Source organism: Staurois parvus, unplaced genomic scaffold (assembly GCF_062004578.1).
Source record: "Staurois parvus isolate SC_StPar_1 unplaced genomic scaffold, SC_StPar_1.0 ptg001464l, whole genome shotgun sequence".
Lineage (NCBI taxonomy): Eukaryota > Metazoa > Chordata > Amphibia > Anura > Ranidae > Staurois > Staurois parvus.
The window spans coordinates 37,622-60,274 of NW_028319260.1; the positions used below are offsets into that span (position 1 = coordinate 37,622).

General features: G+C 39.7%; 1 protein-coding gene across 2 annotated transcripts in view; it reads left to right on the plus strand.

The window, feature by feature from the left end:
• Positions 1 to 12,828, plus strand: part of LOC149435825 (sodium-dependent phosphate transport protein 2B-like) — a 28,723-nt gene extending 15,895 nt beyond the window's left edge. For both annotated transcript variants that reach the window (XM_089662390.1, XM_089662391.1), the window contains 7 exons: positions 1,286 to 1,481; positions 1,583 to 1,669; positions 3,170 to 3,284; positions 6,597 to 6,764; positions 7,331 to 7,447; positions 7,546 to 7,670; positions 10,283 to 12,828. In XM_089662390.1, coding sequence (XP_089518516.1) covers positions 1,286 to 1,481; positions 1,583 to 1,669; positions 3,170 to 3,284; positions 6,597 to 6,764; positions 7,331 to 7,447; positions 7,546 to 7,670; positions 10,283 to 10,855 — 1,381 coding nt within the window. In that variant the 3' untranslated portion in view covers positions 10,856 to 12,828. The remainder of the gene's footprint in view (positions 1 to 1,285; positions 1,482 to 1,582; positions 1,670 to 3,169; positions 3,285 to 6,596; positions 6,765 to 7,330; positions 7,448 to 7,545; positions 7,671 to 10,282) is intronic.
• The last annotated feature ends 9,825 nt before the right edge of the window (positions 12,829 to 22,653 follow it).

The following is a 22,653-nucleotide window of genomic DNA, read 5'->3' on the forward strand; positions in this document are numbered from 1 at the left end:
AAGCGTGCTGGCCCTGTGGGGTCCAAGTAAGGAGGTGAGGGGGCATTTTGGCCGTTAAAGGATTGGCACGTGTGAATCACGCACACTGCACATTACTTTTGCATGAAGAGTGGAGTGGGAAGACCACCACAAAGCATTGCATTATTATTATTATTATATTGTTTGGACTTTTTGCAATTGAATATTGGTTCACCTATTTTGAGCACCGTATGTTCTTTTGTCACTATATTGTATTAAGATTGTATTTGTCACTTTTTGCACTGGATATTCCCCACGAGGGAATTCACGCATGACACTATTATTTATTTCTTTGTTTATCATTCCGGATATATATACCTAGGGGGTGTATATTGAGTTTGTTTATTGTAATCACTTATTCACTGGATATTTATATATATATATATATATATTATTTATTAGCGCTACACTGTTTATTTTAATTGATTATTCACTTATTCGGGTATAAGTTTAGTGTTAGCAGCTTTTTGAGGGTAGGATTCCATTTAAGCGCAGGAGGTTTTTTGAATTTTCCATCCAGTAACTCACTTCCTGCCTTAGGGTGTCTCCAGTCTGCGTGGAGGAGCAATGGAGATACCTTTTGACAGCAGCATTGCCCACCAACTAGCAGATTTAGATGGACTTGACAAACAAATTAAAGTCAAACTCCAGCTAACACTTTTTAAGCAGTTAAAGCAAGAGTTTTTTTTTTAATTTGCTTTTGGGAAAAATATTTTACATAAAATCTGACCATTGTAAGCACCCTGTCAGTGTTAAATGGTTTGTCTAACCCTCTAACTGCCATTTCTGCTGGACAACTTGGTCTGTTAAATTAAAAAATAACAGACTTACTGGCTTGATCACCAGGTGAAGATAAAGGAAAATAGTAAAAAATAAAGCTAATGCTGTCCCCACAATTAGGCACCAGTAAACTGCAAAATATTACATTTGTGTGTTTGGGTTTAGATATGCTTTTATCTACTCAAGCTCTCCCTCCCTGCGTTTGCTTGTCCTGCAGGGACGGTATCAGTTCTCCTTTATTATGAAAGGTTAGGAAGCATAGATACCTTTCTGCTCAAGATTTTACCTCTCACAAACTAGAAATATATTAATATTGATCAACAGTGTGTCACTGGTAGCTTTAGCTGATTAATTCAAATCCTCCATAAATGTGCTTAAAACTTAAACTGCATAACACATATAAACTGACTGACATCTAAATTACCTGCCAATAATATGTCATAAGCTGGAATTTCATTTAATAGCTCCCACCTTTTCCCCATAATAGGGCATTTGCTGGAGCTACTGTCCATGATTTCTTTAACTGGCTATCAGTGCTGATCTTGCTACCCATTGAAATAGCATCAGGATACCTGTACTATCTCACCAATGCCATTGTGGAGTCCTTCAACTTACAGTCTGGAGAGGATGCCCCAGATATGCTGAAGGTTATCACAGAGCCTCTCACCAAAGGAATCATCCAGGTATAAATAATTGTAGGCTTTTGCCACCTACTTTCAGATTCCTAATGTTTAATCAGTCAACAAAAACAGGTTATGCTAAATATGACATCTCTATATTGCAGCTTGACAAGAAAGTCATACAGGAAATTGCCTATGGGGATCCAGCTGCTCAGAACAAGAGTCTGATTAAAAGAGATTGTGGAAAGAAGGTAAAGTGCCTGTGATGTCAGATATGTATCAGCAGAGCTAGCATTCATGATACTGTCCATGGTCCAGGGGCATTCTAAATCTGAACTGTAGCCATTCAGAAAATGATATGTCATGCAGCTAAAATTGTGGTTTTCCTGAAACTATACTTTTCTTACTTTTATTAGTTCCAATTTCTGTTTAAAATGGGCTCCTACTCCTCTTGGGAAGGGCTAAGGAAACCATGCTCCACCCACTAAGTACCACCCACAATATAGATTGTGATTGTTATGTTGCTCTGATCTGGGATTTTTGGTAGCTGCACTATTCTAAGTCACAGGGACTGCTGTAGACAGTGGCCACACATATTCTCCTGCAATCTTACATGGAGAAAACCATAAATTATTTGAAAGTGGAACTTTTGTCAAAACATTGCTTGATTATGTCAGGCTGGTCCCTTTTGCAGGTATAGTTATGTAAAACATTAAAAATACGTGTCTATACTTTTTAAACTTCAGAAATATACTCTTACTCTTACACTCTTACTGTATTTTGTGCTAGAAATGTAGAGGCCGGTCTGCTGACAACCTAAAGATTTACTGCAGCTCAGGGGTTCTGAGTTTTAACAAAATGGCAGCCTCCAGCAAGAAGAAACAATGCTGGAGGCAATTTACAGCACCCACTAATTTTGTTAGTATAATTATTAATGTGGAATGTATGTTCCTTGCTAAAGAACATTATTTCTTTATGGGTAAAGTTCCACTTTAAATACAAATCTTTGTAACTCAGTGGTAATACGCACTTTTCACAACATAAATGGTCACCTAAGATATAAACTTACCAGCCACTTTATTAGTTACACCTTGCTAGTGCCAAGAAAATATCCCCCACACCATTACACCACCAGCCTGAACCATTCATACAAGGCAGGATGGATCCATTATTTTGTGTTGTTTACACCAAATTCTGACCCTACCATCTGAATGTTGCAGCAAGTCTGCCCATTCTCCTCTGACCTCTGACATCAACAAGGCATTTTTTTCCACACAATTGCCACACATTGGATATTTTGTCTTTTCTGGACCATTCTCTGTAAACTCTAGAGATGGTTGTGCATGAAAATCCCAGTAGATCAGCAGTTTTTGAAATACGCAGACCAGCCCGTCTGGCACCAACAACCATGCCATGTTCAAAGTCACTTAAATCCTCTTTTTTCCCAGTTCTGATGCTTGGTTTGAACTTCAGCAAGTTGTCTTCACCATGTCTACATGCCTAAATGCATTGAGTTGCTCCCAAATGATTGGCTGATTAGTAATTTGTGTTACCAAACAATTGAACAAGTGTACCTAATAAAGTAGCCAGTGAGTGTAAATGTACCATTAATGGGGTGGCTACACATCAAGTGGCTAGCCAAAATGCCGCTTGCAGTTACATTTCTGCATTTGTAGAAAGATATTGGGGCATTGAGGAAAGACAAGGTTAGAAAACACTATATGAATGTGCATGTTTGCTATTCTACACAGATGTGGATAAATGCTTCAGTGTCCAGCCCAGAAAACTGCACTGCTGACAAACTCTGCTGGACGGATGAAAACAATGTGACATGGACAGAGATCCAGGAGCAAGTCAAGGCCAGTTGTAAGTACTTATTCATGTTATTCAGATCATAGAGCTCAAACTGCCAGACCTCACGTGGAGTTCCTTGTCTCCTTCAAAAGGCGCTTTGCAATTGGAATGAGCAAAACACGTAAATAAAAATTAATTGAAATCTCAAGAGAAAACCTGTTAGGAGAGGCTGCCATTGTTGACCTGGAAATGCTAGCTGCTTGCTGACCATCTTTCTCAATACTTGGTGATTGCCATTGTCACTAACCTAGAACAATGAAGATAGGAATTTTTTGCTTTCCTTTTTTTTTTAATAGATCGGCAATGGTGATGACTCTATGGGGGTGATTTACTAAACTGGGTGCATTCAGAATTTGGTGCAGCTGTGCATGGTAGCCAATCAGCTTCTAACCTCAGCTTGGTCCGTCAAACTTTGGCAATCAAATCTGGATGTTGATTGGTTTCTATGCAGAGTTGCACCAGATTTTGCACTCTCCAGCTTTAGTAGAAAAAAACCCCTATGTTTCTTAGAACATGTTTAAATTAAAGAGCCACTTAGCACAAAATAAAACATTTACAAGAATAACAGCTATGAATATAAAAGCACAATGAGACATCTGAGATCTATGTCTTCTGTTGCTCTGTTTTAGCTGATACTGCAGGCAAAACTAATAGGCAAAATAATAGCTTGTAGTTTTTTTCTAAAAGAATACTAATCTGGGAGCCAACTTTTTCTTAGAATTATTCACTCCTCATTGCACCACCTTCATTTTAATTTCTATCTTGATGTTATAATTAAAGATCCCTGGTCGTTATACCACAACCTGCATAAATGAGCCTGAAATAATAACAACCCAAGCTTTCCTTGTCTGTAGATTATGAGGAACATCACGGTTCAAGGCCTCAAGGTTTGGCCTTAAGGGATGTTTGTGGCCACTGGGTCCCTTTTTGAGTCATTGTCTTGCTGCACACAGGATAAAAGACCACTGCTACCAGTATATCAGGGCCAAATTTATCCTATCTGATCTCAGGGTGCCGTAAAAAAAAGTCAGGAGGAATAATGCTAACACTGTGTGTGAGTCACTAACAGTCTGTCACAGTGTCACAACCTGGGAAACACTAGTAAGGATAAGTGTGCTCCCTTCAGATTTCCCTATAAAGAGTCCCTCTTTACATTATGAGTATCCCCTTGCATGAGGGTCCTCATCAGAGTGTCCCCTTACATCAGGGCCCCCATCACAGTACCCCCTTACATCAGGGTCCCCATCACAGTACCCCCTTACATCTGATACCCCAATCAGAGCCCCCCTTACATCAGGTGTCCTCATCAGAGCACCCACTTACATCAGGGTCCCCATCACAGTACCCCCCTACATCTGATACCCCAATCAGAGCCTCCCCTTACATCAGGTGTCCTCATCAGAGCACACCCTTGCATGAGCATCCCCATCAGATTTCTCCCTTACATCAATTGTTCCCATCAGAGTGACCCCTTATATCAGATGTCCCCATCAGTGTGCCTCCTTACATCAAATGTATGCCGCAGACTGGCTCATGGATCAGTGGATGCACTCTCAGAGTCCTGGGGGAACACAACTAAAATATGGGGAGCACAGCCCACCCCAGCACCCCCCTAGATCTGGCCCTGATGTACAGTGGTCAGCATAAATGAATTCACCCCTTTTGAAAAGTAAGATTTTAATCAATATCTCAATGAACACAAGAACAATTTCCAAACTTTTGCCAAAACTGAGTTTTATGGAACATTTGTTTAGCTCTTTACATGAAAGTAAGGTTATTAATATAACTTAGATAACAAAAATTTTCAGTTTTACTCAAATTAGTTGATGCAAAAATGAATACACCCCACAACAAAAACTACTCCATCTAGTATTTTGTATGACCTCCATGATTTGTAAGCACAACACCAAGTCTTCTAGGCATGAAATGAATAAGTTTGCGACATATTGCAACATCTATCTTTTTCCATTCTTCAAGAATTACCTCTTTTAGAGCCTGGATGCTGGATGGAGAGTGATGCTCAACTTGTTTCTTTAGAATTCCCCATAGGTGTTCGATTGGGTTCAGATCAGGAGACATACTTGGCCACTGAATCACTTTCACCCTGTTCTTCCTCAGAAATGTAACAGTGGCCTTAGATGTGTATTTTAGATCATTTTCATGTTGGAAAAGTGCACGACGACCAAGGGCATGGAGTGATGGTAGCATCTTTGCATTCGATATAGAGCAGTAAATCTGTAAATTCATGATACCATCAATGAAATGCAGCTCCCTGACACCAGCAGCACTCATGCAGCCCCACAGAAGGACACTGCCACCACCATGTTTCACTGTAGGCACCATGCATTTTTCTTTGTACTCCTCACCTTTGCGACACCATACAGTTTTGAAGCCATCAGTTCCAAAAACATTTATCTTGGTCTCATCATTCCAGAGTCCCAGTAGTTTTCTTCATGTTCAGCATGGGCCCCGGCAAATTCTAGGCAGACTTTTTTGTGCATGGGCTTTAGAAGAGGCTTCCTTCATGGACAACACCCCTGCATGTCATTCCTCTGCAGTGTACGCCATATTGTGTCACAGGAAACAATCACCCCAGTTTGGCTTTCTACTTCTTTAGCTAACTGCAGTGAACTTACATGGCGATTTTCTTCAGGCCTTCTCATCAGAAGACGCTCCTGTCGAGGTGTTAACTTCTGTGGACGGCCTGGATGTCTCTTTGAGATGGTTGCAGTTCCATCTTCGTTAAATTTTTGTATTACTTTTGCTACAGTATTCTGACTGATAAGCAAAGCTTTGGTTCTTGTAGCCTTCACATTTCTTGTGTAAAGAAATTATTTTCTTTCTCAGGCGTTGTGACATTTCTTTATTATGTGGTGCCATTGCTGACAGCACGAAATGGGAAGGGGTTTTCTTTGCTAAGTAACGCCCTTTTATAATCAAATGTCTGCTGGACACCTATTTATGAATAATTAGACTCACCTGTAGTTGAATGCTTGTTAATTAGGATTTTGTTGTCTAAAATTTAGCTTTGCTCCTAAGACTTTCATTGCTGTATATTCATTTTTGCAACATGGTCTCGAATGAATTTGTTAAGAAAAATACTATTTTGTGTGCGCAAAATTAACAAATCCTGTTTGCGATCAATGGTCTGCCTTTGTGGGAGTATTTTGTAGTATAGTGTCCCATAGAAAATGTTGATTCTGAAAGGAAAGTAAAGATTTTCTGACAAATCTGTTTGGGCGTACTCATTTATGCTGAGCACTGTATATTGATGTAGAAATCAAATAAACCAGCACCTTCATTGTTCTATATTCTATTGTTTAGGTGCACACCTGTTTGCCAACTCAGATCTCCCAGACCTGGCAGTCGGACTTATCCTCTTGGCGCTGTCACTACTAGTGCTTTGTGTTTGCCTGATCCTAATTGTCAAGCTCCTGAACTCAATGCTGAAGGGACAAGTATCAGTGGTCATCAAGAAGATCATTAACACTGGTAATAATCTCATTGATGTTGTGTTCTTCCTGCATTGCCGTGATATCCTCTGGCTAGAGTCTGCCTCACTCAGGACCTCACAGGGCTCACACAGTGTATTGTGCTTGCAAACGCTGGCTTCCTATTTACTCTGTTGAACATTTATTTATTTATTTATTCCATCATATACTGCCCTTTCATTATACTGCATATAATGAACATTTCAGAATATACTGCCCATTACTGGCACTGTTGACTAAATCCAGTGCCAATGGTCTTAAACAAAAAAAGCATCATATTTGTACATTGGTCTCTCTAATGCAAGTCTATATGATCATAAATAAGAAAGGAGAACTCTTTGCTATTCTGAGCTGCTGCAGCTCCATGATGATTCCTCTAATTAGTTCCCTTGTCCTTTGTAGGCCTGTTTTAGGAGCATACTACCCTACTACCTCTCCCCCGGCCACACTTTTTACATACTTGTCCTAGATTGCTACAACATCATGCTGCTGATATACAGTACATGTACCTATTTTAGAGTGCTAGGCATGCCATTGTGTCATAACTAATTTATTGTCATTACACAGATTTCCCTTTCCCATTCTCATGGTTGACGGGTTACTTGGCAATTTTGGTTGGAGCTGGAATGACATTCATTGTACAGAGCAGCTCTGTCTTCACATCTGCAATGACTCCACTCATTGGTATGGTTCATATATGTTCAGAAGTTGTGTATGTTGTTGGGAAAGTCATCACTGGGTGGCTATCATCATTGTCTAACATTTGGCTTGTCACCTTGTAGGCATTGGCGTGATTAGCATAGAGAGAGCTTATCCCCTGACGCTTGGGTCTAACATTGGAACTACAACAACTGCTCTACTAGCTGCCTTGGCCAGTCCTGGGGATACGTTATACAACTCTGTGCAGGTTTGTCTTCTAAAGCTCCGTACACACAATGAGAATATTGGACGAAAGATTGTCCGTTTTTGTTTTTTTGCTGTTTTTGCATGCTAATCTCATATTGAAAGTGAAGAGGTTACTAACTTTATAAAAATTCTTGTACGACAGACAGAAAATTCAAAGTGATGTAATGTATTTTTGGATAAAAACTGTACTGATTAAACGAAAATACAGTCTGGTATCGTACAAGAAAAAATTTCGTGTTTGTCCCTTCAAATAATTTCAGACGAAAGCGATGTACTAACGGTCAGATTATTGTACGATTGCTTCAAAAGCGGTATTTTTTGTACAATTTTTTGATCGTGTATACTAGGCTTTAGTCTTTTATAACTTTTGTTTCCCTCAAAAAGATCCATGATATTTATTTTGCTTCATCTAGAAAAATAAATGAAGTATAAGATTTCTGGTGAACATCATTTGGTGTATTAGTGTAGGTCCTATGGAAAATTTTTTGTTTTGTGAAGAGTTTTTAATTACAATTCGACAAACTTTGAAAGATTGCAGCACAATTTTCTTCCCATCCAGTATGTTAATTACATTTGTAAAATTACAACTGGCTGATTCCTGCTTTTAGCTCATAGAGGTCTGTTATAAAGGTCCCGATGACTGTTCTCAGTTTAGCCTGTATATTTTTGACCCAAACTACATGTTGATAAACTAAGTTTGAAGAAGAGAAGTTTAATCTCCAGCTGATGAAGGGCATTTTACTATAAAAGATATGACACCATGCAATACACCTCTAAAAGAACTGTGTCTAAGAATCCAGACCATTTTTAAAGCAAGGCCTGGATTCTTTCTTAGATACACAGAATATAACTGGATACTAACATTTATAGGTAAAGTTGATCCAGGGAATATCCGCTTGCCTCTCGGGGGATCAGGAAGTATTTTTTTTCCCAGCAGGAGCAAATTGGATCATGCTTTGCTGGGTTTTTTGCCTTCCTCTGGATCTACTGTGGGTATAGGATTATAACTTCTTTTCTTTTTATTTTTAATGGTTGAAATGGATGAACCTTTTGTCTTTTTTCAGCCAGACTAACTATGTAACTAGTTCAAAGGGCTCATTCCCACGTGTAGCTACACTGCTTTACCTCTAAAAAGCGATCTTCTCTGGATTGCTTTTCAGAAAACATTTGACAGACAGGGAGAAGGTGCTATGTTGCATCCGAACCGCTTGCTTTAACCTTCAAAATGCTGACCCACCACACTGCACTGAATGTGGTTGCAGGGCAGTTGTGGTTGTGGCATGACCCCATTCCCTTGAACGGGTTGTGCACAGTGGCAGAATGACCCGCTGAATAATATATGATGTTTAAATTTGCGATGGCAAAGCATCACCACCATGGCATGGGTAAAGCCCTGAGCGGCTGTATTTCTGTGTTTATTTCCCCCAGCAGCTCATGTGAAAAGGATGCTAGAGAGATTTAAGTAAAGTTAGCCATAGATGGATCAAATCTTAACCAGTTCGGCGGGGATCGGCCGAGATTTGATCAATCTGTGGACAGGTTAGTTGTACTGAAGTTGACCCATCTATCAACTTCCGTACAACCAACCTGTCAGATTTTTTTCATGCAATAACTGCTGGTGGCTATAGCTGCTAGCAGTATCATTGTGTTCTGTCGACAGGGAACACAATATTGCTGCAATAGAAATTTTTTTTCCTTGTGCTTGAGGTAGAAGGAAAAAAAATTGCAAAATCTTAAGAGTTAGATGGTTTCATAAAAACAACACACAAAGGGCTACCAGCGCTGACATAAATACACACACATTAACAATTTGTAGATCCACCAATGAATCAGTTACCATTAGAGTGAAGGGGGATTTTCCTGTTACAAAAAACCGATCCTTGCTTTATAAAGATTTCCTTGTCCTCCAGGGATCAGTAATAAAGAGTTCGCAAAATATCCATTGTTTTTTCCACCGGCTTCTATTAGTACTTTTATATTTAACGGAATATCCCATCCCAATCTATATGAACAAGGTGCTAATAGGAGTTCTGTCAGTGTCTGCACATGCAAACTTGGGTTAACCCAGTGAAAAACGACTTTACGACCATTTATTTTTAAGGCTGACCGAGAAAAGACATTCATTTTCCTACCAGATTAACTGATTTGCAAATGCTCTTTTTTTATAAATTCTGTTCTTACAATGACCTTTGAGCTAATATGTAGTGCACAATACAGCAGTCATTTTAACCTATCAAAATAGTTCCTTTATGGCATCAATAAAGTGATATCTGATTGGGTACTTTGGGGGTTATTTACTAAAACTGGAGCATGCAAAATCTGGTGCAGCTGTCCGCAGAAACCAATCAGCTTCCAGGTTTTATTTTCAAAGCTTAGTTGACCAAGTTGAAGATAGATACTGATTGGCTACTATGCACAGCTGCACCAGATTCTGAGTGGTCCAAGTTTTAGTAAACCTCCCTTTTATTGCTTCTTGAATAATACTGACCAAATGCTTGCATAATGCATATCTACACCCAAGAAAAGGAGCATAATATGTTGTATTTTGCTAATTCTTATGTTGATTTAGGGTTTAAATCTACCTAAAATAACTGTTGCATTTTCTCTTTGCAGATTGCATTATGCCACTTTTTCTTCAATATATCCGGGATCCTACTTTTTTACCCCATTCCCTTCACGAGAATACCTATTCGTCTAGCAAAAGGCCTGGGAAACAAAACAGCCAAATACAGATGGTTTGCCATCATTTATTTGATTATGTGCTTTTTCTTGCTACCTCTAGCAGTGTTTGGCTTGTCAATTGCTGGATGGCAGATACTTGTGGGAGTCTGTGTCCCTATTGTGTTTTTGATAGTTGTCATCATTGTCATCAACGTTTTGCAAGCCAAATTTCCACGTGTGTTGCCAAACTTTCTGAAGACATGGGACTTCCTTCCCAAGTGGATGCATTCTCTAAGACCATGGGATTCTTGGATGATGCACGCTGCTCTCTTCTGTGGTCGCCGATGTTGTTGCTGCTGCAAGTGTAAATGTTGTAGTTGCTGCCAACCCAATGAAGACGAAGAGTTGTCTTTCGACAAGCCAAAGGCCTTGGAATGTCATGAGAATGTGGTGGACTTGAGTGATGAACTGCCAAGTATCGATAACAAAGAACAAGGGAAAAATCTGAGTCTTACTTCCTTGTAGGACAAATACAAGGAGGGTCCACCATGAGAACTGTATAGACTATCATTATCCTTTCATATTTATTAATGACATGATAAAAATTACTTTTTATCTTATGCTAGGAGTGGCTGTGCCCATCACGAAGCATCCAAAAAATAACTCGTATTCTCTGTTCTAAGTGAAGCAAGTTCTAACTTCTATCTCTTGGTGTCAACTTAATGCTGTTAAAGTGCTGCAATCATTACATATACTTATAATAATGTCACATCTCTATGAACCATTGTTTATTAACTAGAATAGGCAAATAATTGGGGAGTCTGATGAGAGAGTGACATCATAGATATGCAAACTTACATAACAAGCAAATGCGTTGAAATATCACACTTTTTAAAGCCAGCCATAGATGGAGTGATTTTCTTTCCTGCAACCATGGGTTGCAGGAAGGACATTTGCTTGATTCCCATGGAGCCATTGTGTTCTCTGGGTGGGGGGCAGGGGAGCCATACTTGCCAGAACACAGTGGCTACTGCTAGTGGCTATTATAGCTGCTAGCATTAATCGCATGGAAAATTCGACAAGCTGGTTGTGCCCAAGTTGATCAATCGATCATCTTGTGTACACTCAACTGAACCAGCCAAGATCTGACCCTTCTATGGTTGGCTTTAAAGATCTCTGAAAGTCTCAAAGAGATCTAAAAAGATGTTGGGTGATTCAACCCATTAGCCCCTCCTAGAAAATAAATATATATATATATATTTTTTTCTCTAATGTGAACAAAGAAGGAATCCTTCTGTGGGAAAAGAGGAATCATCTTAAAAAGCAATGTCTAAATCGGAGTGAGTTTGCTGCTGTGGTGAGTTTTTGTTTCTTGGTAGCTCTTTTATTTGAATATCCATGCCTGTTTATCTACTGAAAGTCCATCAGAAGTTTAGTCCTACTTGTGAGTTCCTTATCCATCAACTCATAACAATAGGATTTGACTGGTTGCATTGCTGGCAAAGGTCTGGCAGCAATACATAGGGCAAAGACACATCTACCCTCCTTTTTCCATAGATAGAGATGTTTTTTTTAAATGGTTGTCAAGCCAGAACCATCCCCATTGTGAACATTGTGTCAGCATTAATTATATTTTTGCTTTTTTCCTGTCCAAGAGGCAGACATGGGAAATTACCTTTTACTCCTGTCCTGATGACAATTGTAGAATTTTAGATTTGCTATAACTTTCTGCATTAGTGACAACTGCCTCAAGGACAGAAAGTGATGATGAGTCATCCAAATAGGGACAGCCTATCAGAGATTCCAAAGCTGGCCATACATGTATCTTGGTTGGTTCAGCAGAAATGTGTTCCACCAATGGGCAGGCTGGTTGTATCCAAGTCGATCCATCAACTGACTTGGGTACAACCAGCCTGTCAGATTTTTTACATGTGATTACTGTCAGCGGCTATAGCCACTAGAAATAATCATTGTTTTCTGCCGAGAGGGAAGGCTCCCTGCCAGCAGAACACAATAGCGCTGCGGGCGGGATTCCCCCATCAACACTGACTGTGTAGGACAATCGATTTCCTTTCCAGCAATCCATGGTTGTATGGCCTGCTTTACGCTACCCTATGCTACTCAAAAATAGAACATTTTTGGCTGGAGGTCCATTTTAGGTGAAAGGCCTTCTCTGAGCTACTGAAAATTATATAGGGTAGCAGAATCTATGTTTTAATGAATTTTTTCAGCTTATATCAGGAAGAACAATATAAGAGAGCAACAATGAGTCTTAAATTCTTCCTGCATAATTTAATGTGTACTGTGTACATAAGAATACTTCAGTCTCGTTCTGATCATGTATATAGCTCCAGCAAATATTTTGAATGTGATGTTCAATGAAGGACATGTGCCTTATATTACTTCTGCCCTTGGCATTGAGGTACTGCCAGGGTAATGTAAAAATTGTAAGATAATGTTGTTTTCCAATGCCTAATAAATATTCTATATTACAACAATGTCCTAAGTGGTTTCAAATAACAGCATTATGGTAAATAATTTCAACTGTGTGCATCATATTAAATGACTTTACAGGTATAGATCTTTTATACAGCTGGGATCAATGTAAACTACAGAATGTATATACCATACCTGGCCAATGCCCCCGGAGACTGGAAACCACTGAAGTAGACTCCACTACTCCAGTGATCTTCACTTGCAATTGCACAGTCCTGATAAATCCCTGTATTTTGACTAATATGTTTATTTCCTGTGATTGTCAGTTCAATCTAGTGGCCATAATGTTGAGGTATTCCAGGAAAATACTGCATTATGGACTCGAGATGGAACTGACAATCAAAAGGAAACAAATATATTAGGCAAAATACAAGAATTTATTGTGAAAGCCATGTAATTGATTGAGACATTTGTACAGGAAATTTGTATCTGATCACAATTTGTGTACAGATGCTTTTTATTCTACATTTTTTCACTGTCTATTTTCTATTTTCTGTGAAATGAAAAAAAAAAAAAAAGACATAAAATAATCAGGCTAGTAAAGAGTTGTGTTTTGGCACAACAACAATTCCAGGATAGTGGTAAAGAACCTAAAATGTTTCTAAAGGCTATTTTTTTTTAAATTAAATAATAAACATGTTATACTCACTTGCTTTGTCCAATGGTGTTGCACAGAGCGACCCTGAACCTTCTCTCCTAGGGTCTCCTGCCAGTGCTCTCAGCTACTCTTCTTCTCTGTATGCCCCCATAGCAAGCCACTTGCTATGGGGGTATATTTGCAGATGCACTCCCGAGTCAGGCTTTGTGCATCCATAGACAAACACAACACGGCTCAGCCCAACCCCCACTCTCTGCTCACAGGCTGTGACTGACAGCAGCAGGAGCCAATGGCAAGAAGAGAAGAGAGAAAGCACTGCTGGTTGTGGGAAGGGTGGGAGAGGGAACAGCAAGTGGCAACATGTTTTTACCTTATTGCAGGGTAGGCATTAAGTTTAAAAAATGTTTTAGCTTTAGAACCACTTCCAGTAATCCTCAGGAACCATCTAAAGCCCAAATGGATTTCTTAAAAAAACAACATCATGGCCTGAACCATTGACTACAACGCATTTTCCAAAAAGTTTGATTGTGATTATCTGTAGTTTTGAGATATCAACTGCCCAGAGCCTGCATTGCATTCAATGAGTTGGGCAAATAATACACCTCAAATGAAAGTTGAATTGGAGGAAAAAGTCTGTGTGGTATGTGTGTAGCACTACCCCCTTAGGAGTTGCTGAGTTTTGGGTCCCCTACAGCTCTGCACAGCTAAGCAACATGCATTTTCTTACACCCCTGCACACTGGCGTTAATAAAACATCAAAACCAAGCTCAAGAACTGTTTACTAAGGGGTTTTAGAACTTGGATGGGGTTTGGGGGTGTATGAGATGCCCAAAGGAATTGTGAACTTTGAGGACAAACTCCTTAGCAACTATGTACAAGTCTGTAGACAAAAGGTATCTCCTTTGAAGAGCTCTCCAGCCCTTCTGGTTTACCACCTCAGACCCCAGATGAATCTGTCTCTTCACCCAGCTGACTGTGGGTATCCCTGGGCAAGGGAACTCAGAAACTACTGTGGCAGGCGCAGCACCCTTTGGTGCCTTGTGCGCTGTGGCATTAGAAAAATTATGCAATTGCTGTTTCTTTGTTTGATTAGACTGACTTTACTCTGTAATTCCTCCAATGCCGCTCTATGGATGCAGTAGGTTTAAAGAGCACACCGAATACTTTAGTTAACTTCTATCTTCTTCATATAACACTGCTTACAATGGCTTGTTTTGTTTCAGATTACAATGGTTTAATTCGCATTACATTGGGTTGATTCGATAGATTGATAAATTCGTTAGATTATGATTACTCTACAGTGACTTGATTCGTAAGTTCGTAAATTCGATAAATTCGTAAGTTCGGTGGAACTACAAGTAAACACACACACAACAGTTTTTACACACAGATCTACCTGCACTGTTAAACAATAGAGGAAAACACAAGTGCATTAAATACCTATTTGGCCTTCTCTCTTTCCATAAAGCTTTTCTGATTGGAACTTTGTCTGTTTCCTCTTCTGTCTGGTGAGCATGTGTCTCTAGAAAATCCTAGCAGGGAGTTTTACACAGACATAAATGTGAAACTGGCTGGGATTGGTTAAGGCTCTGTACAGTGTGAGGCTGTCTGTGATTGGATCACCTTATACTAACTCTTAAAGGCATATTTTCCTTTTCTGCTTCTGCTAACACAATGAATATATAAATGTCATATAACAATCAAAGACATAAATCACAGCAATAATTCTGCTTTTGGCTTTAACATATGCACATATATACTGTACTGAGGTTATTGGCAGGTTTGGTATACACATATATGTGAACCATATTAACAACCTAGGACTGGTCTCAGCTGGCCAGCTACAACTACCACTAAGCAAAGCAGCCCCAGATGAGATTCTAGTAGGGTTTTCTGCATGACTGCCCTCTCCCCTTATCTGGCCCACAGGGTGTAGGATTACTCACTCTGTCTCTCCTGTGAGCTCGATAGGTTGGCGGCTGCCTTCAGGCCTTGCACTGAGCTGGCTCCTTCTCTGCTCCACAGGTAGTCATCTCTCAGGGGATGATGAGGCAGAGAGATCCTCCTTTACAGCATCTGCCTGTAGGCAGGCACAGTCCCTGGGCCCCCTCCCAGGCTCCACAGTCCAGCCTTCACTCCATCTTCCACCTGACACTGTCCCCCTCCTGATCAAGCTCTCTCATATGTAAGGGCCTCCCTGAACCCATGCCAAGCCTCTTGCTTGGGGATTGGTCAGAGTCCCCTGAGTATGCAGATCAGCCCCTACTCACATACACCCACTGCCTTCTAGAAACTTCTCCAGCTTCTAGAGCAGGAGGTATCAGGGAACTGACCTGCAGATCTCCCAGACCGGACCCAGAGTAACCTGGCTGATTTATCCCAGGCTCAGCCTCTGCATAAAAAACTAACTAGCTCCCCCTAACTAAACTTGAGGGGTGCTACATGTGCTATGTTCAGTAAAGTGAATTTATGAGTCTGCAGTGTCATGGGGTCCACCTCTTGAAAATGCATGTACATAGGTGTAGAGATGGGGGATGAGGGTTGTTTCAGGGTCTTGAGCTGAGTCATTTTGTACAAACACTTGTCTGACAGTTTCTTCACCCAATGCAAGTCAGTTATGTTGCTTTTTACCCGTTGTAAGAAGATAATTATTATTATTATACAGGATATATATAGCGCCAACAGTTTGCGCAGTGCTTTACAAAATGAAGGTAGACATTACAGTTACAATACAATTTGATACAAGAGGAAACAGAGGGCCCTGCTCATTAGAGTTTACAATCTAGGAGATAAAAAACCATAAACACTGTATTCATTAATAGATTTATAAATGTATTTTTAAATGCAGCTACTGTAAGTTTCTCAATTTCACTTGATTTCAGCCACTTGGAATCCCAAATACAGCAGCACTCAGACTGGAAGAGGAAGTGGCAGAACTGGGAGCTGCTCAGGGGTGCTGCATACAGATAGGCTGGCAAGAAGAATGCTAACAAAAGATTAGAGCAGAATTAGCAAACAAATGACCTCAATATACTCACTATATCCCTTCTACAGACTACAACACTAACAGAGTGCTGTCATCCATCTGGCTGTGTGGAAGGGCTGTGTAAATCCCAGAACTGGTGGCTAACAGAAATACAAATACTATGACAAGTAAAACAACTCCTCTATATATGTTTCATCTGAGTAGTTAGCTGTTTGCCTGGGGTTCAGCTTTAAAAAAAACACAGGAGCCTTATTATCACAGGAATTATGTCAGAGCTTAGTGCCAAAGTGTCATTGTTTTTGCTTTCTCTTCCAAGTACCAATATAAACAAATAATATTCTTGGCAGAAATTAGAGGCATTTTAAGGTAAGTTATAGTTTGTATAATTAACAATGAAATATAAATATATAATAAATAAATAATAATGAAGGGAAAATAAAACAAAACAAAAAAAAAAATATATATATATATATATATATATATATATATATATATATATATATAGCGCCGGGTACGTAGTATTCTGAAGCCACAATCGCACAGTCCAGGCTGTGGCATATCACACAATAGCTGTCACCTCCACTTGGCTGCAAGTGAAGGGAAGAGTGGCTGGTTGGGAAGAGGTAGACTCCAGTCTGGCAGTTGTACAAAGATATCTTTATACAGGGAACAGACTGCTCATATATGAGGGTGACAGAACACAAACAAGAGAGAACTGGCCAGAGGACACAGGCACTGTCATAAGGCTGCTAGTGCAGCCACAGCCACTGGAGGAGAGCCACCCCCATCCAGTGTACAGAGGAAATTATGATTGACTGCAGCACAGCCTGGGGACTATGAAATACTACTGGGAGCCTCTTGGAACTGTGGGGATGTAGTCCCCAGGAGACAGCCTCTATTAAGTGGAGAACTGTATGGGACTACAAGTCCCAGGAGGACAGTGTGCTGCAAAAAGGAGAAAAAGGAAGGAGAGTCCAGGGCTCAGGGCAGTCATACATGGGGTAAGAGAGGTGACTGAGGGTGCCATTGAGTCAGAGATGCTGCGGTTTCCAGAGCTCACGGCAGTGTTGGAGCGAGTCTGTGCTGCTGCAGTAGCACCAAGGCCATAGCTATCAATATGATCTAATGCACTGGAGGAGAAAAACGTCACTGATTTTGTGAGAGATTACCACTACAGAGTCCAGAATCACTGCAAACAACACCTCCCTGTCTCCGTCATCAGAGTGTGGGTGGAAGTGTAGCACTGCTCCCTTAGGAGTCGCTGAATTTTTGGGTTCCCTGTCGCTCTCTTGACTCCACTCTATAAGCCCAACCCCTGCTGACACCACCGTACACGTCTGGCCAGGAAAAACTCTCTGTTTATTACCAGAAAATAGACACACACAAGTTAGAGTGAAATTATATTTGTTTATGTTTGAGTTGTATGTGAGCTCAGTAAAACAGCATAAAGTGATAGGTATAGAAATAATAGCAGTTATCACTACCATGGCTTTAAGCAAAGGTCAACACACACAGCAAGAATCTCAACCAGTTCTGGATGTCCTGAAATTCAGAATTTAACCAAGAACCTCAGCTCTGAGATGTTTCTGTCCCCAATGAGCAAAGGAAGACTACTAAAGGCTAGCTCACTTTGGGCCCTAAGAAGCTGTTCACAAGGTTCAAGTCTGAGGTAAGGAAAGAGCTCTTTAATTAGGAAGTTTAATGTCCATTTAACTGCAGTGAAAGATATTCTGCCCGCTCGATGGGGCCCAGTTGGTGCACTACAAGAATTCAGATCTCCTAGGTGGAAGCCCCTGAAGGATTAATGCAAGGACAGGTACTACCCTTTTAAGCAGTATTTAACTTGAGCAGTACCCCTTTAGAACACAAGGTCAGTGATGCAGATTTTAAGCAAGAGGTTTTAGGGGTTGGCAGAAGCACTTGTTGGTAAGGGTTAATTCTTCTCTAGGCTGCAATAGCAAATGGCAACTATGACAAGTGCCCCTTGATGAATGAGGGCCAAATACAAGTGAAGCAGTGGCTTAGCCTGCAGAAGGCGGACACTTCAGTAGGCTCTGATGACTGGATTATGCTGAAGATGTGTTTGCTAATAGGTTTGGTGAACTGGGCCTCAACATGTGTGAACTGAACAATGTCAGTGACTAGATGAAGAATGGTTGATTTGAGAAATTTCAATGTCAACCTATTTGGTTGGATGATGGAACAAGCTCACCAGATCTGTGGCAGTTATGGAAAGAGATGACCAATAGACAGGCAGAACTCACAGCATAAAAGGAGAGTTTTCAAATAAGATTATATTGGATTGGTAGAAATAATTATTGTTTGTGTTTCAAATACAATGCTGATGTTATAAAATTAAATTGTATACTGTGGCTATAGATCTCCTTTAAATACAGTACTGACTTTTTATGGTGGTATATTAAATATTTTAATTTAAAATGTAGTCTGCAGAAGGGATGCTGCAACAAAATGCCTTGCAGTTACAGATCAACCACAATTCATTTTATAAAAATAAACAGTTATTCAAAAATGTTTTCTTTTCTAGAAATATTATGTTAGAGTGATGGCAGAAAAAAAAGAGCAATTTGGCCATCGAGTCTGCCATTTTCTTGTTTGTTTTGCTCAAAAATTAATAACAGCCTCATTTTAAATGTAACATACCTAAACCCATGGCTGTGCTCCAGACTTGCTCCTTTCATCCCATAGAGACGACTCAGGTGCTGGCTACCACACCCCATCTCCACTTACTCAAAAGTCTAAAAAAAAAAAAAAATAGGCCCTACTCCAAAACCCAGCTCTTCTTTCTGTATATCATTTATCAAAGAATGAAACTGCATACATTGATGTCTCCACCTGACATCACCGTAAGAGAGAGAAATCAGAAGGAAGGACTACGTTTTGGAGTGCGGCTCATATATTTTATATTTTTTACACGTTTTAAAGGTGTTGGGTTCAAGCCAAATCACGGAGCAATCTTTTTGCATTACTACATAATTAGTTAACACCATTAAAATGTGACTGTTATTAATCGCTGAACAATTATGAATAATAACAGGGAGAGTTTCTGTCTCTTTCATTTTATATACAAATTATATTTTCACTGTGCACACCCTTTCAGCCTTTATTATTAAAGAAAGATCCAGCAATGTAAATTGATGAAAGGTAAGGTAAGGCTGCTCTGCTTTGCATGGTGCTATAGCAATCTTCCTTGGTAAAGTGGAACTTTAGTCAAAAAGCTAAAGCTTGCTAGATCACATCAGTCTGGCCCCTTTTGCAAGCATAGCTATGTAAAACATAAAAAAACTAGAAAATCTACAATTTCTGGGGAAATTGTGTGAAGTGTTCTTGCATCCAACCCTAACCAAATGATTGATGAAATGTAAGCAGTGCACATGGCAAGCCTGATAGAGTGAGAAATGCATTTCAACTTGGTGACTCAGCTGCCTCGTGAGTCATGTTTGGTTGCTATAGCAACTCACTCAGTGACAGGAAGCTGACAGGCTTTTGTAAACACACTGCTCCAACTTGCCAACTTAACTGGCGATTGCCATCTTCACACACTTGTAGTTTTAAAAGTATAAATGCTACTGCGAAGAGCTTGATATTGTGAGAGTCACAAGAACCACAGCTACATTTTGATGTATAGTATGTCTCTGAAATATTAAAAATGAAGGTACAGTCGCAGTTTAAAAATGTCCCTTCAAATTTCAGGTGGCTGTGAGTGAAGTTTCACTGAAAGTCAATGGGAGGGGTGAGTTGCAAACAAATGGTCATATTGTGAAAACTATCAGGACTATGGCTTAGCCGTGAACATTTTTAGTGACAGCAGGGATAGCTGAACGTTTTGATATAAGATTTGTGTAGGTGGGCTTGAAAATGACAGAGTGATGGCAGTTTAGAAATCATGTTCTGATTTTTCCTTCCACACTGTAGCTTTTCTCTGCTGCCACTCTAGTTGCTCCATTCATTCCTATGGGAAAATTTCACCACAAAAACCGCGATATTTCGTGAACCATTTGGCGAAATGTTCCACAAAGTAACAGCAATCCGATCGGGAACAATCCGCACGTTTTGATATATTACTTTTTGTCTTTGTAGTGTAAAAACTGTGGGAGGAGTTAGCGTGGCAAATTTGGCTATAATAAGAATAAGAATATACTTGTGAGATAACAATAAGTGCTCTTGCTATGCAAGAACACTTAATAAGAAACGGAATAAGAAAAATCTACAATTTCTGGGGAAATTGTGTAAAGTGTTCTTGCATCCAACCCTAACCAAGTGATTGATGAAATGTAAGCAGTGCACATGGCAAGCCTGATAGAGTGAGAAATGCATTTCAACTTGTATTTTGCAGCTCACAGTCCAGCCTTGGTGACTCAGCTGCCTGGTGACTCACCTTCGGTTGCTATGGCAACTCACTCAGTCAGAGCAAGCTGAGACGAGCTTTTATAAACACACTGCTCCAACTTGCTAACTTCACTGGCGGTTGCCATCTTCAAATGGTTGTAGTTTTAAAAAAAGTTTATAAATCCTACAGTGAAAAGCTTTATATTGTGATAATCACAAGAACCACACCTACATTTTGATGTATAGTATGTCTCTGAAATATTAAAAATGGAGGCACAGTCGCAGTTTAAAAATGTCCCTTAAAATTTCAGGTGGCTGTGAGTGAAGTTTCACTGAAAACTAACAAACAACTTGCTGCCCTACTAGCACAGTATAACAATGTGACACAATATAATCACTAATACCAGTTATGCAAAAGTATGTATATCAACATAGTGCCACCCTACTATATAAAGCATACGTATGTATACGTAAATCGAAGACACATAAATAAACACGTGCTGTCCTACTAACACACATGCAAATAAAAACAAAAGGTGTGCTAGAATAAGTAGAAAATAAATGTATATAGCACATATAGTTAAAAAGGGGCAACACAGTGGCTAAATGGTTAGCATTTTTGCCTGGCAGTGCTAGGGTCGCTGGTTCAAATCCCAACCACGTCACCACCTGCCTGCAGTTTGCATGTTCTCCCTGTGGGTTTCCTCTGGGTACTCTGGTTTCCTCCTACACTCCAAAACATGCTGGTAGGTTACTTGGCTCCTATCTAAATTGGCCCTAATATATGTATGAATGTAAGTTAGGGACCTTAGATTGTACACCCCTTGAGGGTTAGGGACTGATGTGAATGTACAATATATATGTAAAGTGCTGTGTAAATTGACAGCGCTATATAAGTACCTGAAATAAATAATAAAAAAGTCCAAAGACAGTGAGTCCATTCCTATGTGTTGTATCCAAGTACATAAGATAATCCCACTTCTCAATATATCTTCAGTATACTACACCACTGTGCTCCTTCACCATCAGGTGTGCACGCTCACCTTAGTGCCCAGATATACCGGTGTGATTTGGGAATTGAAATCGCATCTAGAGAATGTCAGTGTCTTCATGTTTGCGATTTGCTGCAGTGCAATTTCTAAAGTAGTTCTTGCATTACTTTTTCTACAGTTTTGTTGAGATTTCACATACATAGAATATAATGGAAATTGCACTGCTAATTGCAAGAAATTGTTGCAAAAGTAGCAATAAAGTCTTCAGAAATGGCGCTGAAATTGCACACAAATCGCAACGGTATGACCGATGACTTACTGCTATATGGGCCACTGTTAGAGAGACTTCCCCTCACCTACTATTCAGGTGACACAGTTTACTGTGTGAGGAAGTGAGAGCTAGCCAAATAGACAGTAGCAAAAATGATTTTTTTTTTTTTTTTTTAATTACGTAGGAGAGTGCTAGAACCCCTGTCAGATTTTTATTGCGGTCTGTTTCCATGTTGTAGATTTTCCCTCACTTCCTGTCTAGTAAAAAAAAAAAAAAAAAAAAAAAAAAAAAAAAAAGGATAAGGGGAGAAGGAGAGAAGGAGAAGGAGGAGAAGGTGTCCCCAGGACAGGAAGTGAAGGGAAATCTCTCTAGTAGAGCCCCAGACAGCAGTAAAAACCTGACAGGGAATCTAACCTTCTCCACTCTATTCCAACTAGAAAAAATAAAGATTGGTAGTAGATACACTTTAACTTTCCCTATTATGTCCAAAACTAAAAAAAATTACTGTGAATAGGCTTTAAAAACTGTCATGTAAAGCTGGTAATAGCTGATGAAAAAGTGTTACAGATCTTAAAATTGGTAATACAGATTTGTATTTGTCTGATAAATGTACCAACATACAGAGTGAGGACC